The 19,893-nt window shown below is 45.3% G+C and overlaps 1 protein-coding gene across 5 annotated transcripts in view; it reads left to right on the top strand.

Annotated features, from left to right (window-relative positions):
• RAPGEF6 (Rap guanine nucleotide exchange factor 6) overlaps positions 1 to 19,893 on the top strand; it is a 295,383-nt gene that overhangs the window by 63,553 nt on the left and 211,937 nt on the right. For all 5 annotated transcript variants that reach the window (XM_038740784.1, XM_038740786.1, XM_038740785.1 and 2 more), the window contains exon 2: positions 12,647 to 12,717. In XM_038740784.1, coding sequence (XP_038596712.1) covers positions 12,647 to 12,717 — 71 coding nt within the window. The remainder of the gene's footprint in view (positions 1 to 12,646; positions 12,718 to 19,893) is intronic.

The raw sequence follows: 19,893 nt of genomic DNA on the forward strand, positions 1-19,893 counted from the left end.
GTGAACTGAGACACGGAAGTTGTGACTTGCCCAAAGTTACAGAGCAGGCGAGTGGCAGAGCCAGGATTAGAACCCAGGTCCTTCCAACTCCCTTCCGATTGCTCTATCCAATAGGCTACACTTCTTCAACTCATATTCTCAAGGTCCACCGGACCTGTTTGTTTGCAAGTTTTGGACAGTAAAAGCTTAAATATGAAAGCAAGTTTCTTGAATGGCCTTAGCATTTGATCAGGTGATCAGGACTGTCCACCCTTATAAGTATTGTGGTCCCCAACTATCAAAAGAGGGTTGGAGGAGAGAAAGAAGCTGAGAAGCATCACGATCACTCAGAATATTGGAGGAGAAGCTTGGGGACTGGGGGAGGGCTGGAGGGAGATGGTATAAAATGGCAACTAGTATTTAAGCGGGTGGTAGAGTGGATGCCCCTCTCAGGGTTGTACCTGGAGAGTTACCAGTATCTCTGCCCGTCTCAACTATGGGAGGGAGAGTCAAGCAGAGGCCTACCCATTCCATTCCTAGCTTGGCCAGTGGCTAGAGAGTGTTAGGTAATCTGCTACAAGTCAAAACTCACCTGTGCTGGGCAGCAGCAGCATGGGAGAGTGTTGAGGGCGGAGACTCAAGTTTACTGCTGAGAAGAAGGCAACGGTAAACCGCTTCTGTATTTTTACCAAGCAAACTCTATGGATACACTACCAGAATGATTGCAGATGGAGGTGAAATGTTCTGGAAGGGATGTACGCATGGTGTCTTTCTGGGTCGGAAATGACTCGGCAGCATAAGACAAGACAAGAGATGGATGACATGAGCTTCAAAGAAAGAGAAAGAAAGGTGTGGGAAGGGTGGGATGCTGCTGCCAGAGGAGTGGGGGCAAGAAGCAGGCCAACTCCCTTTCCCTTTCTCAGGGAATCTTGGGGAATGGGAGATGAGGCTTCCTTGGGAGAGAGTGGCTGGGGAGGCAATGTGCCTGGACTGAGCCAGGTAGTCCCTGGATCAGGAACAGGCTGAGGACAAGGAGGAGTTTTCCCATGGTGGAGTTGGGGTTTGCACAGCTCACATTTCCTGGGATTCATTCGTTCATTTAGTCGTATTTATTGAGTGCTCACTACTACTACTACTACTGCTACTAGTACTACTACAACTACTACTAATAATGGTATTTGTTTAGTGCTTACTTTGTGCCAAGCACTGTTCTAAGCACTGGGGTGGTTACAAGGTAGTCAGGTTGTCCCACATGGAGCTCTCAGTCTTAATCCCCATTTTACAGATGAGGTAATTTAGGCACAGAAAAGTGAAGCATTTTACCCAAGGTCACATAACAGATAAGTGGCAGAGCTGGGTTTAGAACCCTCATCCTCTGACTCCCAAACCCGTGCTCTTGCCACTAGGCCATGCTGCTTTGTAATTATTAAGCTCTTACTGTTTACAGAGCACAGTACTAAGTGCTTGGGAGAGCGCAAAATAACAATAAACAGACACATTCCCTGCCCACAATGAGCTTATAGTCTAGAAGGGAGACAGACATTAATATAAATAAGGGGGGGGTTGCAGGAAGGGCACAATAATTGTCTCTAGACTGTGAGCTCATTGTCACTGTCACTGAGAATGTCACTGTTTATTGTTGCATTGTACTTTCCCAAGCGCTTAGTACAGTGTTCTGTACACGGTAAGCACTTAACAAATATGATTGAATAAATGAATGATGGAAGCTAGCTGTTGGGGTGCAGGGCTGGGGATGGGCTCTTTGGGGGCAGTGGTAGGAAAGGGTGTGGATGGACTGCTTAGAGGGTTGGGGAGGCACCAGGGAGTGAATTCCAAGAACCTTAAAGAGCCTCTGGTTTAGGCCCTGCACTGGACTGACAACCGTTTTCAGTCCCCGTTCCTTTCTGTAGGTTGTGAAAGTCCACCCCTGAGCAGGTGGAGGGAGTGGGGAAAGCTGGGGGGGGAAGGGGTTCAGCCTGGTTTCATTCATTAATTCATTCAATCGCATTTATTGAGAACTTACTATATGCAAAGCACTGTACTAAGCACTTGGGAGAGTATAACAACAAGCAGACACATTGTCTGCCCACGATGAGCTCGCAATCTAGAGGGGGAGACAGACATTAATACACATAAATAAATAAATTACAGATATATACAGATATATACATATGTGCTGTGGGGATGGGGGGTTGAATGATGGGAACAAAGCAGGGCGATGCAGAAGGGAGTGGAAGAAGTTGAGAGGAGGGTTTAGTCAGGGAAGACTTCTTGGAGGAGATATTAGTCATTAAGCAACTCAGTAAGACTCATTATGATGCAGCTTATGAAAAGGTTTGAAATATCCCTTAATAAATTGGCATTTATAGATTTTGAATCTAAATTGAAGATAGAAGTGGAACCAGAAGGGAAGTTTGGGAACATCTTCCTCACACCCAAAGTTTTCCAATACAATTTTTTTTTCCTGTAAGAACACATCTCCAATTATATAATGGATATTAAGGCTTAATCTAATGTTTTTAAAGGTAACTCTTCATGAATGTGTCTCGCACATATTGGGAGCTCTTGGTAGTATGAAAAATAAAAGTTAATATGACCACTCCTTCCTAAAACAAAGGAAATCAAGCAGTGAAGGCCTGTGTTGTCTTAGCCCTAAAGATATTCCTATTACTGAACAGCTCTCCCCAGCTTCTACTATGTTTCATTATACAAAGGTCCTTGAACCCGATGTCCTTGTGACCAGACCGAAGTTTGACAGGAGACTTGTATCAACTGCGACATCTGAAACTCTTTTATTTTTGAGTCTAATTTGGTTTTTCATAGCGCTTTTGAATCTTGATTAAGGTTGCTCTTTAGCAGCTCTGTAAAGTTCTGGTCCAGTTTGGGTCCCTTAAGAAGCAGTCCCCTGGGCTTTAAGATATGCTATTGAGGAGCCAGTAGATGGCACTTTCTGCCTTAAATGTAAAGAAAGCTTATTAAAGGGCCACAAACTAGAGGTTGGACACTTTACATAGATATTTTTAGCTGGGCAGTGCTGGGCTGGGTCCATCAAGTACCTTAGGCTGGTGAAAACTCACGTTCAGTACTTACATCTTGACTGGTGTGTGTAAAACTTATTTTTCTGCCATTTTATCATGTATCCAGACAGCTGTGCATTGTAGGGAAGAATATTTCCTAATTCCGCAATCCTTTTTTACAGTATCAAGCGCTTACTATGTGTCAAACACTGTTCTAAGCACTGGGGTAGTAGACATAAGCTAATTAGGTTGGACTCAGTCCCTGACCCGCATGGGGCTCTCAGAGTCAGTAGGAGGGAGAGCAGGAGAACTGAGGCCCAGAGAGGTTAAGTGCTTTGCCCAAGGTCCCACAGCAAGCATTTAATAATGATGATAATAATAATAACAATTATAATAATGGGGCTGTTTGTTAATTACCTACTATGTGCCAGGTACTGCTGTAAGCTCTGGAGTGGATACAAGCAACTTGGATTGGACACAGTCCATGTCCTACATGGGGCTCACAGTCTTGGCAGGGTCATGATTAGAACTCAGGTCCTCTGACTCCCAGGCCCATGCTCTTTCCTCTAGGCCATTCCTACTTTTAAAGCAGAAGCAGCCAGATCAATGTTAAATTTGGATGAGGGTTAAAACAGAACCAGCCACATACAAATTTGGATCAAGCCACCAACTTGTGAGATTTGCTCACCAGCATGCGTGTTTTCTCAACCTTCAGAATGCTGGGAAGGTTGTGGCTCTGAATGTTGGAATGGGCGTTGTGCAGAGCCCGACACTGTTCCTCTAGCCACAGTACCCTATTGCTCTTAAGGTAGTTATCATTGTCCTTGTCTGTCAGGTTTGTGTGTATTTATTTTAGTTTTTCCATACGTGTCTGTCACCAGTTCCTCCCCCCCACCCCTTTTGTTGTAGATTGTGAACCCCTTGGGCTAGGAACCATTACTAATTCTCACTCCTGTGTGCCTCCCTCCCTGCCCTGCTGCTTCCCAGTAGCTAGACTGTAAGCTCCTTGTGGGTAAGGGATAATAATGATGGTATTTGTTAAGCACTTACTATGTGCCAAGCACTGTTCTAAGCACTGGGGTGGATAGAAGGTTATCACATTGTCCCATGTGGGGCTCACAGTTTTAATCTTCACTTTACAGATGAGGTAACTGAGACACTGAGACGTTAAGTGACTCGCCCAAAGTCACAAAGCTGACAGGTGGTGGAGCCGGGAATAGAGCCCACGACCTCTGACTCCCAAGCCCGTGCTCTTTCCACTAAGCCACGATATTAGTAATAATAGTGGCATTTGTTAAGCACTTTGTGCTAGGCACTGTACCAAGCGCAGGGGTAGATACAAATGTATCAGGTTGGACACAGTCCCTGTCCCACATAGGACTCTCAGACTCAATCCCCATTTTACAGATGAGGTAACTGAGGCACAAAGAAGTGAAGTAATTTGCCCAAGGTCACACAGCAGATAAGTGGCGAAGCCAGGGTTAGAACCCATGACCTTCTGATTCCCGGGCTCTTGCTCTGTCTCCTGTGCCATGCTTCTTCTAGTATTGTAATCTTTCAAATACTTAATACAGTACTCTGCACCCAGTAAGCGCTCAATAAATAGACTTGATGACCGATACAGTGCTTTGCACGTAGTTAAGAATTACTACTCCTATTGCTCTAGTGCATGTATGAATACTAATATTATTCCTGCGCATTTATTGGGACATATGGACATGGAAGGGAGGGAAGGTATCACTTCCTTCCACACCCTAGAAGACAGCTCAAGAATATCCTGGCCATTGTGGTCGAGGTGGGGGCAATAGGTGGAGCTTCTGTTCTTACCAGTTCTTGTACCTGCAGATCCACTTCTTCTGGACTCCCAGGAGAAACAAGAACTCAGGGGTTTGCAGAAAGAAACAGAAAGAGCAGGTATAAATAGAAACTCCAGGAACCTTTGCCATTCTCAGATAAAACATGAAGAACTGAGTGATTTCCCCAGTGGTTTTTTGGTTATTTTTTAAAATCCCATACCCTCTTACATATCCCCATAATATTTTGGCTTAAATCTCTTCCTGTTTAGTTTGTCTAAGACTCAATGTTATGATAGACAGCTGGAGTTATTGAAAAAATTTTACCCTGCATGAAGTGTGAAATTTGTTTAATCGCAACAACTGTGAGAGGCTGTCAGCAGGGCTCAGTAGCAGTGGGAGTCATGTCATTGGATTCTTGATTTTTTTTCCTATCTTCCACCAGCTGGTTAGAAGATACTTTTCCATTTTATCCAGATTGGTCAAGTGATTTGAAAAAACTGAATGACGTTCGATATTGAGCATTGCAAAAAATGTCCTTTGGTTCAATCAACCCACCTCTCTGATTTGAAGAGGGTGCAGGGAGATGAAGCAGGCTGAAGTGGGCAATACTTGCTGAGGAGATGCTCTTGGTGATGCCCCCCCCCCCCCCCCCGCAGAAGACTGTAAGCTCGTTGTGGGCAGGGAATGTGTCTGCTTATTGTTGTATTGTACTCTCCCAAGTGCTTAGTACAGCGCTTTACACACAGTAAGTGCTCAATAAATATGATTGGATGAATGAATGAGTGGTGAAGAGTTCTAATCCGGGAACCTCCTAAGGCATCTAACTTAGTAGATGGTCAGGGTCAGTAGGCATCCTCAAAGTAGTTAGATCACATGGGTAGCAAACAACACAGCTTCCTTGGCAGCTGCCTGCTGGCCACTTTTTTTTTTTTTTTGGTGGCATTTGTTAAGCACTTACTATGTGCCAGGCCCTGCTTTAAGTGCTGAAGTAGATACAAGTTAATCAGATTGGACCCAGTCCCTATCCCACATGGGACTCACAGTCTTCATGTCCATTTTATAGATGAGGTGACTGAGGCCCAGAGAAGTGAAATGACTTGCCCGAGGTCACACAGGAGACAGGTGGCAGAGCTGGGATTAGAACACACTGACTCCACTAATCCACTTTGTTGCTACTTGGTGTTGAGTTTAGTCCATAAGCACGCCAGTGAAACAGCTCAAATCAATGCCGCGATACAGCTGAGGAAGGCACAGGGCTCATGTGGGCTGGGGAACAGGTCCACCCACTCTATTAGGTTGTTTGTCCTCTCCCAAGCACTTAATACAGCATGCTACACACATTAAACTCAATAAATACCATTGATCGATAGAGAAGGTTAGGCAGCGCTTCAAAAATGCAGACCTTCAGTTTGGACTGAAGTGTGATGTTGTGTTGTCACTCCAAGTTGACAGTCTCCTACATGTTGGCAGTCTCCCCAAGGATAGTCGCTTTTCTGTTTGTTCTGTGTCTCTGTATCAGTGGCTACATCAGTTCTAGACTACCACTGGAGGTCTTTGGGTATAGGGTTTCCCGGTGGAAACTAGTAATGTTTCTTCTAATGGTTCTAATCCCAGCTCCGTGGCTTGGCTGTGACACCTTGGGTAAGGTGTTATTTCACTGTGCCTCCGTTCCCTCATTTGTAAAATGGTGATGAAGGCTGTGAGCCCCATGTGAGACAGGGACAGTGTCCTATCCAATCAATTTATATCTACCCCAGCACTTAGTCCAGCGTTTAGAACAGTCTTTGGCATGTAGTAAGCACTTAACAAATACCACCATTATTATTATTACAGTGCCTGACACATAGGAAGCGCTTAACAAATACCATTAAAAACAAATTCTTTGGTCTTCTTGAGTTTCATCATTTGTTAGCCCCTGGCTGACCTGGCAAAACAAGTCACATGTCTTGGGTGAGTACCTCAGGGAAAGTCCTGCATGTGTGTTTGGCAATACAAAAGATTGTCTCAAGGATGTTGGATAATGATCAGTGCCTGTTGACTTTGAAGAGCTCTCCGAAGAATTGGAATTGGATCCTAACACCTGCATGTGTCAGTCCGTGCATCCTCCAGAAGGGCTCAGGAGAATAAGTGACCCAGAACCTGCCCTATTAGTCACCTCTGCCTGACTGTAAGCTTGTAGAGGGCAGGGAATGTGCCTATTTATTTTTGTATTGTACTCTCCCCAGGGCTTAGTACAGTGCTCTGCACACAGTAAGCGCTCAGTAAATATGATCGAAAGAATTAATTTGCTCAGGACTATTCAAAATAAATAACCAGATGTAATGGATGATGACCACCATGGTATAATTTGGGGGATCGTCACCCTTCAGAGGTGTCATCAGATGGACACACGTTGAAATTGTTTCTCAGTAGTAGTGAGGGGTTGTGCTGAACAATTCTCACTCTCTTGCAGAAGCCCCTACTAGCCAAGGGCCCTCGGTGCAAGGTGTTTTACTGGGGCACTGAAACACTGAGCAGCCCAGGTCTTTTAACAGTATTTTTGGGTCTCCTTCATTAGAGACCATCGTGGCAGTTAAATCTTCCTAAGACTTTGTGTGCAGAACTGTCATAGTTGATGTAACAGACCCAAAGGCCTCTAATGGAGGAAACAAGAAGCTGGGATTGTTTTCGTTTTGGTAAACAGAGTTCTTTCAGAACATGATTAAAGGCTTTGGCAAGGGAATTGGAAAATTCACGTAATGAGCCGTACCCTTAAAAAAGTACCTTCTAGCATAAGAAGCTGGCACTTAGTCTCTGTCTCAAATTCTAAGTTGGGGAATTTTGCAAGAGTATTTCAGATGGCAGTTTTTGAACTGCAGTTTGACAAGAACTGCTGTAGGAAGCTGTAGCAAGGCAGCCCAAGGGCTACTTTTGTGTGGCTCTCATGCCCTGGAGGAGGCCTCAGCCTCTACCGCATGGCAGTTCCCAAGAAGCAGCATGGTGTAGTGGACAGAGCACAGGCCTGGGAGTCAGAAGGTCACGGGTTCTAATCCTTGTTCTGCCATTTGTCTGCTCTGTGACCTTGGGCAAGTCGCTTCACTTCTCTGGGCCTCAGTTCCCTCATCTGTAAAATGGGGATTGAAACCGTGAGCCCCACGTGAGACAGGGGCTGTGTTCAACCCGATTTGCGTGTATCCACTCCCATGCTTAGTTCAGTGTCTGGCACATAGTAAGTGCTAAACAAATGCTGCAATTGTTATCATTATCATTATTATTATTATTAGAGGTTACAGAATAGGAGCAACATCGTCTTCCACCAAGTCTCCCTCTCTAGCCTCGTACTTCACTTTACTTTCTGAATGCTAAATAACACTTTGTACTGAAACCTTTGGAGAGCGGCTTAACCTCTGTGCCTTAGCTTCTCCAAAAACTGCCCCTGGGGCTTGATTTTTTTGGTAAAATTCCTGTAGATGCCCTTGAAAACATGTTGCAAGCACACTTCTATAGTTTTAAGACCAATTTCAACAACTATTTTATGAAAAAAAATTTTGTGGTGTTTGTTAAGCGCTTACTATGTGTCAGGCACTGTACTAAGTGCTGGGGTAGGTACAAGCTAATCAGGTTGGTCACAGTCCATGTCCCACATGGGGCTCATGGTCTTAATCCCTATTTTACAGATGAGGGAACTGAGGCACAGAAAATCAATCAATGGTATTTACTGAGTACTTACTATGTGTACAGCACTGTACTAAGCACCTGAGAGAGTACAATACAACAATAATTAGCAGACCCATTCCCTGCCCATAATGAGCTTACAATTTAGAGGGATAATAGCTGTGATATTTAAGTGTTCATTATGTGTCAAGCTTTGGAGTAGATACAAGATAACCAGGTCAATTATTGGGCACATTGGACTTACAGTGTAAGCGAGAAGGAAGTACAGGTATGCAGTACTCATTTGGTAGATGGGGAAACTGAGGTACAGAGTAAAGTGACTTGCCCAAGGTCACTATGCTGCTTCTCAATTTAACAATTTTAGAAAAATAAGAATCAGCATGGCCTAGTGGATAGAGCCACAGGTCTGGGAGTCAGTGGACCTGGGTTCTAATTCCGGCTCTTCCACTTGTCTGCTGTGCAACCCAAGCAAGTCACTTAGCTTCTCGTGCCTCAGTTACCTCAACTGTGAAATGGGGATTAAGACTGTGAGCCTTTTGTGGGACAGGGACTGTGTCCAACCTAATTAGCTTGTATCTACCCCCGCCCTTAGTACAGTGCCTGTCACAAAATAAACTGTTTAACAGATGCTATTAAAAAAAATCTGCACCTTTTTATGAATGCTTTTCTTAGAATGACATCTTGGTATAGAATCATCCATAGCTTGGCGCGAGCACGTTCCTCCTATCAAGGATGTTCTTTTACCACATGCTTGAGTTACCATTGCCATTAGCCTGGGCATGAGTGTTTAGCCATGTTAAGTAAGGAGAGGTTCTCTTCTCAACACCATTACTCCTTAGCTTCTCTCCCTTGATTCTTTCTCTTTCTCCTCTCACTTTTTCTCCTCTTCTTCCTCTCTTTTCTTGCTGCCACTGTTACTTCCCTCTCTGCCAGTAAACAGTTCTGGGTAGTTGAGTTTACACCATGTTTTCCTTACAACTATTTATCATTTACCCATTTGGAGTTTTAAAGGGATAATGACTAATAAGACCTGTGAGAAATTAATGTTTTACCTTTAAATAGCTAATAAAAATAGCGATTTGTATGCAGTGTTCCAAGATCTTGGTGATTTAAGAAGGAACCACTGAGAGCTGATTTACAGTTTGAAACAAACTATGGCAACCGTAAACCCCAAATCCCACCCACCAGTTTCCAAAAGGCCAGAAGGCTTTTCTCAAGCCAAAAACATATCCATTTCCAGAGCCACAGTATTTGTTTTGTCATTTGCCAATGTCCCTTGTCCTTGAAATGCCCAAAGTGCAGTAGAAGTTACCGCTTCATTCCAAATCCAATAAAATGAAAACTCTGACGTAATTGAATGTGTCATCGACCCTGATATTGATCACCACTAATCACACACTGTACTAAACTCTTAGGGTAAGAAGCAGCATACGTGGTCTCTACCCTCTAATAATTTACAATGCAGTGGGGGTGGTTGACTTGGCAAAAGTAAGAAGCAACCTGGCCTAGTGGAAATCACTCAGTCAGTAGTATTTATTGAGTGTTTACTGTGAGCAGAGCACTGTACTAAGCACTTGGAAGAGTACAAGAGCACAGGCCTGAGAGTCAGTGGACCTGGATTCTAATCCCAGCTCCGCCACTTTTCTGCCATGGGACCTCATTCATTCATTCAATTGTATTTATTGAGCGCTTACTGTGTGCAGAGCACTGTACTAAGCACTTGGGAAGTACAAGTTGGCAACATATAGAGACAGTCCCTACCCAACAGTGGGCTCACAGTCTAGAATGGGGAGATAGAGAACAAAACCAAACATATTAACAAAATAAAATAAATAGAATAGATATGTACAAGTAAAATAAATAGAGTAATAAATATGTACAAACATGTATACATATATGCAGGTTCTGTGGGGAAGGGAAGGAGGTAAGACGGGATGGAGGGGGGACAAGGGGGAGAGGAAGGAGGGGGCTCAGTCTGGGAAGGCCTCCTGGAGGAGGTGAGTTCTCAGTAGGGCCTTGAAGGGAGGAAGAGAGCTAGCTTGGCGGATGTGTGGAGGGAGGGCATTTCAGGCCAGGGGGATGACGTGGGCCGGGGGTCAACAGCGGGACAGGCGAGAACGAGGCACAGTGAGGAGATTAGCGGCAGAGGAGCGGAGGGTGCGGGCTGGGCTGTAGAAGGAGAGAAGGGAGGTGAGGTAGGAGGGGGTGAGGTGATGGAGAGCCTTGAAGCCGAGGGTGAGGAGTTTCTGCCTGATGTGCAGATTGATTGGTAGCCACTGGAGATTTTTGAGGAGGGGAGTAACATGCCCAGAGCGTTTCTGGACAAAGACAATCCGGGCAGCAGCTTATCTTGTATCTACCCCAGTGTTTAGTACAGTGCCTGACATGTGCTTAACAAATGCCAGTTTGAAAAAAAGTCCGTAAATAGTGGGATCAAGAGAAAGAACAACAGAGCATTCCTGTCATTTAATCACTTCAAGGGGAGTAACCCCATTCAAAGATTTCCCATAAAACAAACTTTCCCCAAATCGAATCTTTATGACAGTTTTCTTCCATATCTATTTTAAAGATTAAGGTAGCCAAGAGTTTAACATTCATGTGCTTCTTCTGTGTACTTGAGAATGCAGCCTGACTAGTTCTGAAGAGCAAATGAATACTGAATACCATTCTGTGGGTGTCTCTGGGAATAGGGGTGGGATTCAAGGGGTTGCAGTCTTTGTTAGCCAGACAAAGACTGCAAGGTGTGGGAGCCTTTGTCCCTTACAGAGTGGTCAGTTTCCTTGAACTTCTCCTGTTATAGGGATAGGAAGAGAATTACTTAGGGAGTCAGGGCAGCCTAGTGGAAAGAACACAGGCCTAGGGGTCAGAGAACCTCGGTTCTAATTGCCTCTCTGCAATTAGAGCTTGCCTGCTATGTGACCTTGGGCAAGTCACTTCACTGGGCCTCAGTTCCCTCATGTGAGAAAGGGGGATTCAATCCCCATTCGTAGTAATGTTATTCATCTTGATATCTGTCTCCCAGTCTAGACTGTAAGCTTGTTAGGGTCAGGCGATAGCTCTGCCAATTCTGTTGTATTGTATTCTCCAATCACTTAGTACAGTGCTCTGCACATAGTAAGTGCTCAGTAAATACCATTGTTCTCCTAGTACAGTGCGTGGCACATAGTAAGTACTCAACGGATACCATAATCATTATTATTATTATTAGACGGTGAGCCCCGTGTGATGTCCTATATGCCAACCACTGTACTAAGCACTGGGATAGATAAACGCTAATGAGGTTGGACACAGTCCTTGTCCCATATGGGGCTCACAGTCTTAGTCCCCATTTTACAGATGAGGTAACCGAGGCCCAGAGAAGCGAAGCAACTTCCCCAAGGTCACACAGCATGCAGATAGCGGAACTGCGATTAGGACCTAGGTCCTCCGACTCCCAGGTCTGGGCTCTGTCCTCTAGTCCACTCTGCTCCTCGAGGTGGTAGGCCTGTGCCCTGTCCATGAGGAGCTTATAGTCTAGAGGATTGTAAATGGCCCTTGAGGGACTATAAAGTGGAGAGATTAGAAATGAAGTCAGGAAAATCTCCTGGAGGAGAGTTGATTTCAGAAGAGCTTTGAAATCAGAGAGCAGTCACCGATCAGAGGTGAAGTTGGCCGGGGGAGTTCCAGGTCGGACGGAAGGGATGAGCCGTAGTTTGGTGGCAGGAGAGCTGCAGTGAGCAGATTAACTTGAGAAGAACAAGGAGAAGAAAGTGGGTAAATAAGAGCATGAGAGCCGACAGAGGGTTTTAAATCCAGTGGTCAACTTTCTCCTTTCTGCAGAGAGGAATGGGTAACTTGGAGGATTTCGAGGAGCTGTGGGCCGAAAAATGTTTTAGGAAAATAATCTGGACGGCAGGGTTAAGTGCTGACTGGAGAGTGAAGGCAGAGATAGATCAGTGATGCAGAGGTCAAAACTGGAAAATGAGGAGTTGCTGAAACTCTGAAAGTTCCTCTTGGTCAAGGATTGAGGCTACTGATTCTACTGTATTGTGCTCTCTCAACCACTTAATGCAGCATTTTGCACACAGTGCTCAATAAATATTACTGATCGATTTAACTGAACAGTGTGGTGGCTGTCTGGAGAGGAAGGGTGGATTCTGGAATGTATAAATTGAGTATTTAAGTTAAAATCTAAAACCATTACCTTTTTCCCTTCTACAGGACTTAAATATTATTTATTCTTATCTTCATGGAATGGAGATATTATCACATCTCAGGGAACACCAGCTAAGGTAAGCTTCTAAATACTAATAATGTAGAGGAATTAAGCCCCTGTGGGTTAATTTTCATTTTTCTACCTGCATTTGTTTATCTTTGTGTTCTTCACTAATAACGTACTAATTTTATGGGCCTATTTAAAAGTCTCGTGCATCTGTTTGCTAATCAGTCAAATGAGGCTAGTTTCCAGATGAATATTATATATCTTGTTATTCTTGTGTACTTTACTATTTTAATACAACAGTTTTATGGGCTCTAGTACTGTTCATTCAACTTGAGCAAAATGATTTTAAATATATGGCTCTCTTTTGTGTTCACTTCATATTTACCATAGGACCCAAGAAACGTGCCCCCAAAGTAATCAGCTGTGTTACTGAGCAGTCCTGTGGGCTCACTAATCATAAAAACAAAGGTGGCAGGAAATTGCTTATTGTGCTGTCTGAGAACAGAAACCTGACAATCAGCTAAGGGCTCCAGCCATGGCAGATGGACATCTTTCACTCGCCCCCTTTGTCGCTGAGTCCAGTGTAAATCACCCTGTTACCCAAGTAAAGTTTGGAGGCCTCTTTATTTTACTGTCCTATGGCATCTCTCCTGGCACCTTGGCATTGGAAATCCTGAAATGGAGGCCACTTGTCCTGCCTTGGCAGTGCCAGGTCTCCACCCCAAGCCTATTTGCTCAGCCCCTTTATTAATTTATATACTTTCTTTTATATATTCGTTTATTTGCTTGCCACATTGCGACTGACCATCAGGTCTGACCTCCCCAAAATCACTCTCCCCCCTTCTCCAACCCCCCATCTCTCAACACTCTCTGCTACTCTCCCATCCTTCCCAGCAGTATCCTCAGAGGAGCTCTCCTCCCTCCTCTCAAGTGCTACTCTGGCCACCTGTGCTTCTGACCCCATTCCCTCTCATCTCATGAAATCTCTTGCTCTGTCCCTTCTCTCCTCCTTAACTTCCATCTGCAACCGCTCACTCTCCACTGGTTCCTTCCCCTCTGCCTTCAAACATGCCCATGTCTCTCCCAACCTAAAAAAACCCTCTCTTGACCCCACCTCACCTTCTAGTTATCGCCCCATCTCCCTCCTACCATTCCTTTCCAAACTCCTTGAACGAGTCGTCTACACACACTGTCTCGAATTCCTCAACACCAACTCTCTCCTCGACCCCCTCCAGTCTGGCTTCCGTCCCCTACATTCCACGGAAACTGCCCTCACCAATGACCTCCTGCTTGCCAAATCCAATGGCTCATACTCTATCCTAATCCTCCTCGACTTCTCAGCTGCCTTCAGTACTGTGGGCCACCCCCTTCTCCTCAACATGCTATCCAACCTTGGCTTCACTGACTCCGTCCTCTCCTGGTTCTCCTCTTATCTCTCCGGTCGTTCATTCTCAGTCTCTTTTGCAGGTTCCTCCTCCCCCTCCCATCCCCTTACTGTGGGGGTTCCTCAAGGTTCAGTTCTTGGTCCCCTTCTGTTCTCAATCTAGCCCCAGATCCATCCCCAGCAACCTCATCTCTACCTCCCACCCTTTTATTACAGTCATTTTCCTTCTCTTTCCTTTCCTTCTCCTTCCCCTTACTGTGGGGGTTCCCCAGGGTTCAGTTCTTGGTCCCCTTCTGTTCTCGATCTACACTCCTTTGGTGACCTCATTCGCTCCCACGGCTTCAACTATCATCTCTACGCTGATGACACCCAAATCTACATCTCTGCCCCTGCTCTCTCCCCCTCCCTCCAGGCTCGCATCTCCTCCTGCCTTCAGGACATCTCCATCTGGATGTCTGCCCGCCACCTAAAACTCAACATGTCCAAGACTGAACTTCTTGTCTTCCCTCCCAAACCCTGCCCTCTCCCTGACTTTCCCATCACTGTTGACGGCACTGCCATCCTTCCCATCTCACAAGCCCGCAAACTTGGTGTCATCCTCGACTCCGCTCTCTCATTCACCCCTCACATCCAAGCCGTCCCAAAAACCTGCCGGTCTCAGCTCCACAACATTGCCAAGATCTGCCCTTTCCTTTCCATCCAAACCGCTACCTGCTTGTTCAAGCTCTCATCCTATCCTGTCAGGACTACTGTATCAGCCTCCTCTCCGATCTCCCATCCTCTTGTCTCTCCCCACTTCAATCCATACTTCACGCCGCTGCCCGGATTGTCTTTGTCCAGAAACGCTCTGGGCATGTTACTGCCCTCCTCAAAAATCTCCAGTGGCTACCAATCAACCTACGCATCAGGCAGAAACTCCTCACCCTCGGCTTCAAGGCTCTCCATCACCTCGCCCCCTCCTACTTCACCTCCCTTCTCTCCTTCTCCAGCCCAGCCCGCACTCTCCGCTCCTCTGCCGCTAATCTCCTCACCGTGCCTCGTTCTCGCCTGTCCCGCCGTCGACCCCCGGCCCACATCATCCCCCTGGCCTGGAATGCCCTCCCTCCCCACATCCGCCAAGCTAGCTCTCTTCCTCCCTTCAAGGCCCTACTGAGAGCTCACCTCCTCCAGGAGGCCTTCCCAGACTGAGCCCCCTCCTTCCTCTCCCCCTCCTCCCCCTCTCCATCCCCCCCGCCTTACCTCCTTCCCTTCCCCACAGCACCTGTATATATGTATATATGTTTGTTTGTATTAATTACTCTATTTATTTTACTTGTACATATCTATTCTATTTATTTTATTTTGTTAATATGGTTTGTTTTGTTCTCTGTCTCCCCTTTCTAGACTGTGAGCCCACTGTTGGGCAGGGACTGTCTCTATATGTTGCCAACTTGTACTTCCCAAGCACTTAGTACAGTGCTCTGCACACAGTAAGCACTCAATAAATACGATTGATTGATTGACTGACCCTGTCTATCTCTCCGGCTTTGAGGCCCTTGCAGCCTGCTCTGCCCATAGGGCAGTGGGGATGGGAGGAGACCAGAGCAGGATTTGGGGGATAGGATGGCAGCAGTCCCATCCCAGGACTTCGGGGGTCTGGCGGTGGTGGGTGGGAGGATGAGTAATCAAGTTAGGGGGTTCTGCTTTCTGGGATACGGTGGATTGGGGCTGGTCCAAGGAAGCCACAGGGACAGAAGTTTAAAGAAGGAGGTGGTTGGAGTTGAGGGGAAAGAAATTTTATGGCTTACCTGGATGACGAGGCAACAATAAATCAATGGTATTTATTACCTTGATCTCACTGCCGGCCTCTAGCCCACGTCCTGCCTCTGGTCTGGAATGCCCTTCCTCCTCAAATCCGACAGACAATTATTTTCCCCCCTTCAAAACCTTATTGAAGGCACATCTCCTCTAAGAGGCCTTCCCAGAGTAAGCCCCTCCTTTCCTCTTCTTCCACTCCCTTCTGCATCACCCTGACTTGCTTCCTTGGTTCTTCCCCCATCCCAGCCCCCACAGCACTCAGGTACATATCTATAATTTATTTATTTGTAGAGATGTCTGTCTTCCCACCTCTAGACCGTAAACTCATTTTGGGCAGGGAATGTGTCTGTTTATTGTTGTATTGTACTCTCCCAAGTACTTAGTACAGTGCTCTGCACATAGTAAGTGCCCAGTAAATATGATTGAATGAATCAGTGAATGAGTATTGAGCGCTCACTGTGTAAAGAGCACTGAATGAAGCACTTGGGAATGTACAACAAAACAGATTGGGTAGACTGTTCCTTATCCATAGTCAGTCAATAAGTTAAATTAATCAAATAATCAAATGTTCTTTATTGAATGATTTACTTTGAAAGATATTTGTTAAGTGCTACCTATGTGCCAGGCACTGTACTAAGTGCTGGGGTAGATATCAGCTAATCAGGTTGGACACAGTCCATTTCCCACATGGGACTCACAGTCTTAATCCCCATTTTACAGATGAGGTAACTGAGGCCCAGAGAAGTGAAGGATTTGACCAAGGTCACACAGCATACAAGCAGTGGAGCCGGGATTAGGACCCATGTCCTTCTGACTCCCAGGCCCACGCTCTATCCACTAGGCCACGCTGCTTCTCACTGTGTGCAGGGCAGTGTACCAAGCACTTTTTGGGAAAGTACAGTACAACAGAGTTGGCAGACACATCCCCTGCCCACAAGGAGCTCACAGTCTAGAGGGGTAGACAGACCTTAATCAATGGTATTTATTGAGCGCCTAGTATGTGCAGAGCACTGTTCTAAGTAGTTGGGGGAGTACAGTACAGAATTAAGACACGTTCCCTGCCCATAATGACTTGCAGTCTAGAGGGACTGTAGTTAATATGAATAAATAATTTATAGATATGTATTCATGCTTCTGTGTTTCAAAACCTGTTTACTAAATGGCTAACCTCCAGAATGCCTAGTGTATGAATATTCAAAGGTTCAATGAGAGATAATCAAGTAATAAAAATAATAATTGTGTTTTTTCTTAAGTGCTCACTATGTGGCAGGCACTGTACTAAACATTAGGGTGGATAGAAGCAAATCAGGTTGTACACAGTCCCTGTCCTACATGGGGCTCAGTGTCTCAATCTCCATTTTGCAGATAAGTTAACTGAGGCCCAGAGAAGTGAAGTGACATGTCCAAGGTAATACAGCAGACAAGTGGTGGAGTCTGGATTAGAAACCATGACCTTCTAACTCCCAGGCCTGTGCTCAATCCACCACACCATGCTGCTTCTCCCAGTCATCCTGGTCAAATCAGCAGTTAACTGGCCTGGGACAGACTTCCTCCTCCCTCAACCCTTTAATAACCATTTGACTCAGGTAGTTCTTTGGGATCTCCCCTCTACCCCCACAGAAGAAAGACCTGGACCTCATTCTCCTGTAGGCAACTAGTGGAAAGGGTGGGGCGTAGGAGGGCACCCCTACTGAGCCTTGGGAGGGCATCCTCCTGCATCCGTAGAATCAGTGCCCCAGGAGTCTCTGTGAACCGGACCTCAAGGGCAGCTTCGGGAGAGCTGCCCCTCTTGAAGACATGCTCAAGACAATGATGTCCCATTGCCCTGCACAGGAAAGAGCCCTTACCCTGAACTAGACTATGGCAGTTAGCTTGCCATGGCTATGCTGAGTACTCTGTTGTGGCATCTGTCTATGTCTTAGGATTAATAATAACAATAATAATAATAATAATAATAATAATGACATTTATTAAGCGCTTACTATGTGCAAAGCGCTGTTCTAAGCGCTGGGGAGGTTACAAGGTGATCAGTTTGTCCCATGGGGGGCTCACAGTCTTAATCCCCATTTTACAGATGAGGTAACTGAGGCCCAGAGAAGTTAAGTGACTTGCCCAAAGTCACACAGCTAAGTGAGGATTGTTTCTGCTTGGCCCTCCTTGACTCCACTTACCCTCCTGCTCCATTGAACCATCTTTCCCTTATTGTAGTCATTCGTCATTTTTTTTACAGTATTTCTTAAGCACTCACTGTGTGCCAAGCACTGTTATAAACCCTGGGATAGATATGAGATAATCAGGTTGGACACAGTCCCACATGGAGCTCACAGTCTTAATCCCTATTTTACAGATGAGGGAACTGAGGCCCAGAGACGCTAATTGACTTGCCCAAAGTCACAGAGCCGACGTGGCAGAGCCCAGATTAGGACCCAGTTCCTTCTGAGTCCAAGACCTGTGCTCTATCCACTAGGCCACACTGCTTCTCTAATTGTCATCTAATTGCCATTGATTCTCATCTCAATCGTATTTATTGAGCATTTACTGTGTGCAGAGCACTGTATACTTAGCACTTGGGAGAGTATACTGTAACAGAATTGTAGACACATTCCCTGCTCACAGTGAGCTTACAGTCTAGAGGCAGAGACAGATATTAGTATAAGTAAATTGAAATATGGATAGTTGCATAAATGTTAATGGGCTGAAGGTGGGGTGAATTCATTCATTCATTCAATCATATTTATTGAGTGCTTATTATGTGCAGAGCACTGTACTAAGCGCTTGGGAAGTACAAGTTGGCAACATATAGAGACGGTCTCTATCCAACAGTGGGCTCACAGTCTAGAAGGGGGAGACAGACAACAAAACAAAATATGTGGACAGGTGTCAGGTCATCAGAATAAATACAAATAAAGCCAGATGCACATCATTAACAAAATAAGTAGAATAGTAAATATGTACAAGTAAAATAGAGTAATAAATCTGTACAAACACATATACAGGTGCTGTGGGGAGGGGAAGGAGGTAGGGCAGGGGGATGGGGAGGAGGAGAGGAAAGGGGTGAATAAAGAGTTCCAATTCTAGAACAAGGGTGATGCAGATGGGGAGAAGAAATGGGGCATAGTTGGAGAAGACCTCTTAAGGATGTACTTTTAATAAGGCTTTGAAGGTGGGGTGAATGATTGTCTGCCAGATATAAAGGGAGAGGGAGTTCCAGGCCAGAGGTGGGGCATAGGTGAGAGGTCAGCAGCAGCAAGATAGTCGAGATGGAGGTAGATTAAGTAGGTTGGCTTGAGAGGAGCGAAGTGTGCGAGTTGATTTGTTGTAGGAAAGCAGCGAGATGAGATAGAAGGGAACAAGGTGATTGAGTGCTTTAAAGCCTGTCATCAGAAGTTTCTCTTTGATGCAGAGCAGGATGGGCTACCACTGGGGCTTCTTGAGATGTGGAGAAACATGGGTTGAATGGTTTCGTAGAAAAGTTATCTGGGCAGCAGAGGGAAGTGTGGACTGAAGTGGGGAGAGACAGGAGGCATCTGCATCAGTGATTTATGTCGGTCTCCTTGATTTTGATTTAATTTCACCTATTGTTCATTTGGTGTATTTTGTTTGGGCTTATTTTGTTTTTGGTTTTATTGGGTTAATCATATTTGAGCACTCTTACTGTGTGCAGAGCACTGAACTAAATGCCTAGGATACTACAGTATAACAGAGGTGGTAGATAGGTTCCCAGCCCACAAGAAGCTTACTTTCCATTTTCTCTTTTTACACATTTTTTCTACTGTCTCTCTTGGAAACCTCTTCTTTCCTTTATGGTAATGGTGTCCCCCCATCCCCCCACCCCCCGTCTTTGTTTGGTTTTTGCTCAGTGTGACTTCCTCTCCTGTTTATTTTTCTTTCCATTTAGTTAATGGTTAGCATTGAATTATTTAATTCTTCCTTGTTTGCACTGGATGTGTCTGATTTCCTTTGCATTTTGTCATTGTGAACCCCTTGGATTATTATCTCCATGTACATTTTTCTTGTGTAGTTTTGCATACCTGACTTGGGATACCTCAGATATCTGGTGATGAG

Source organism: Tachyglossus aculeatus, chromosome X1 (assembly GCF_015852505.1).
Source record: "Tachyglossus aculeatus isolate mTacAcu1 chromosome X1, mTacAcu1.pri, whole genome shotgun sequence".
Lineage (NCBI taxonomy): Eukaryota > Metazoa > Chordata > Mammalia > Monotremata > Tachyglossidae > Tachyglossus > Tachyglossus aculeatus.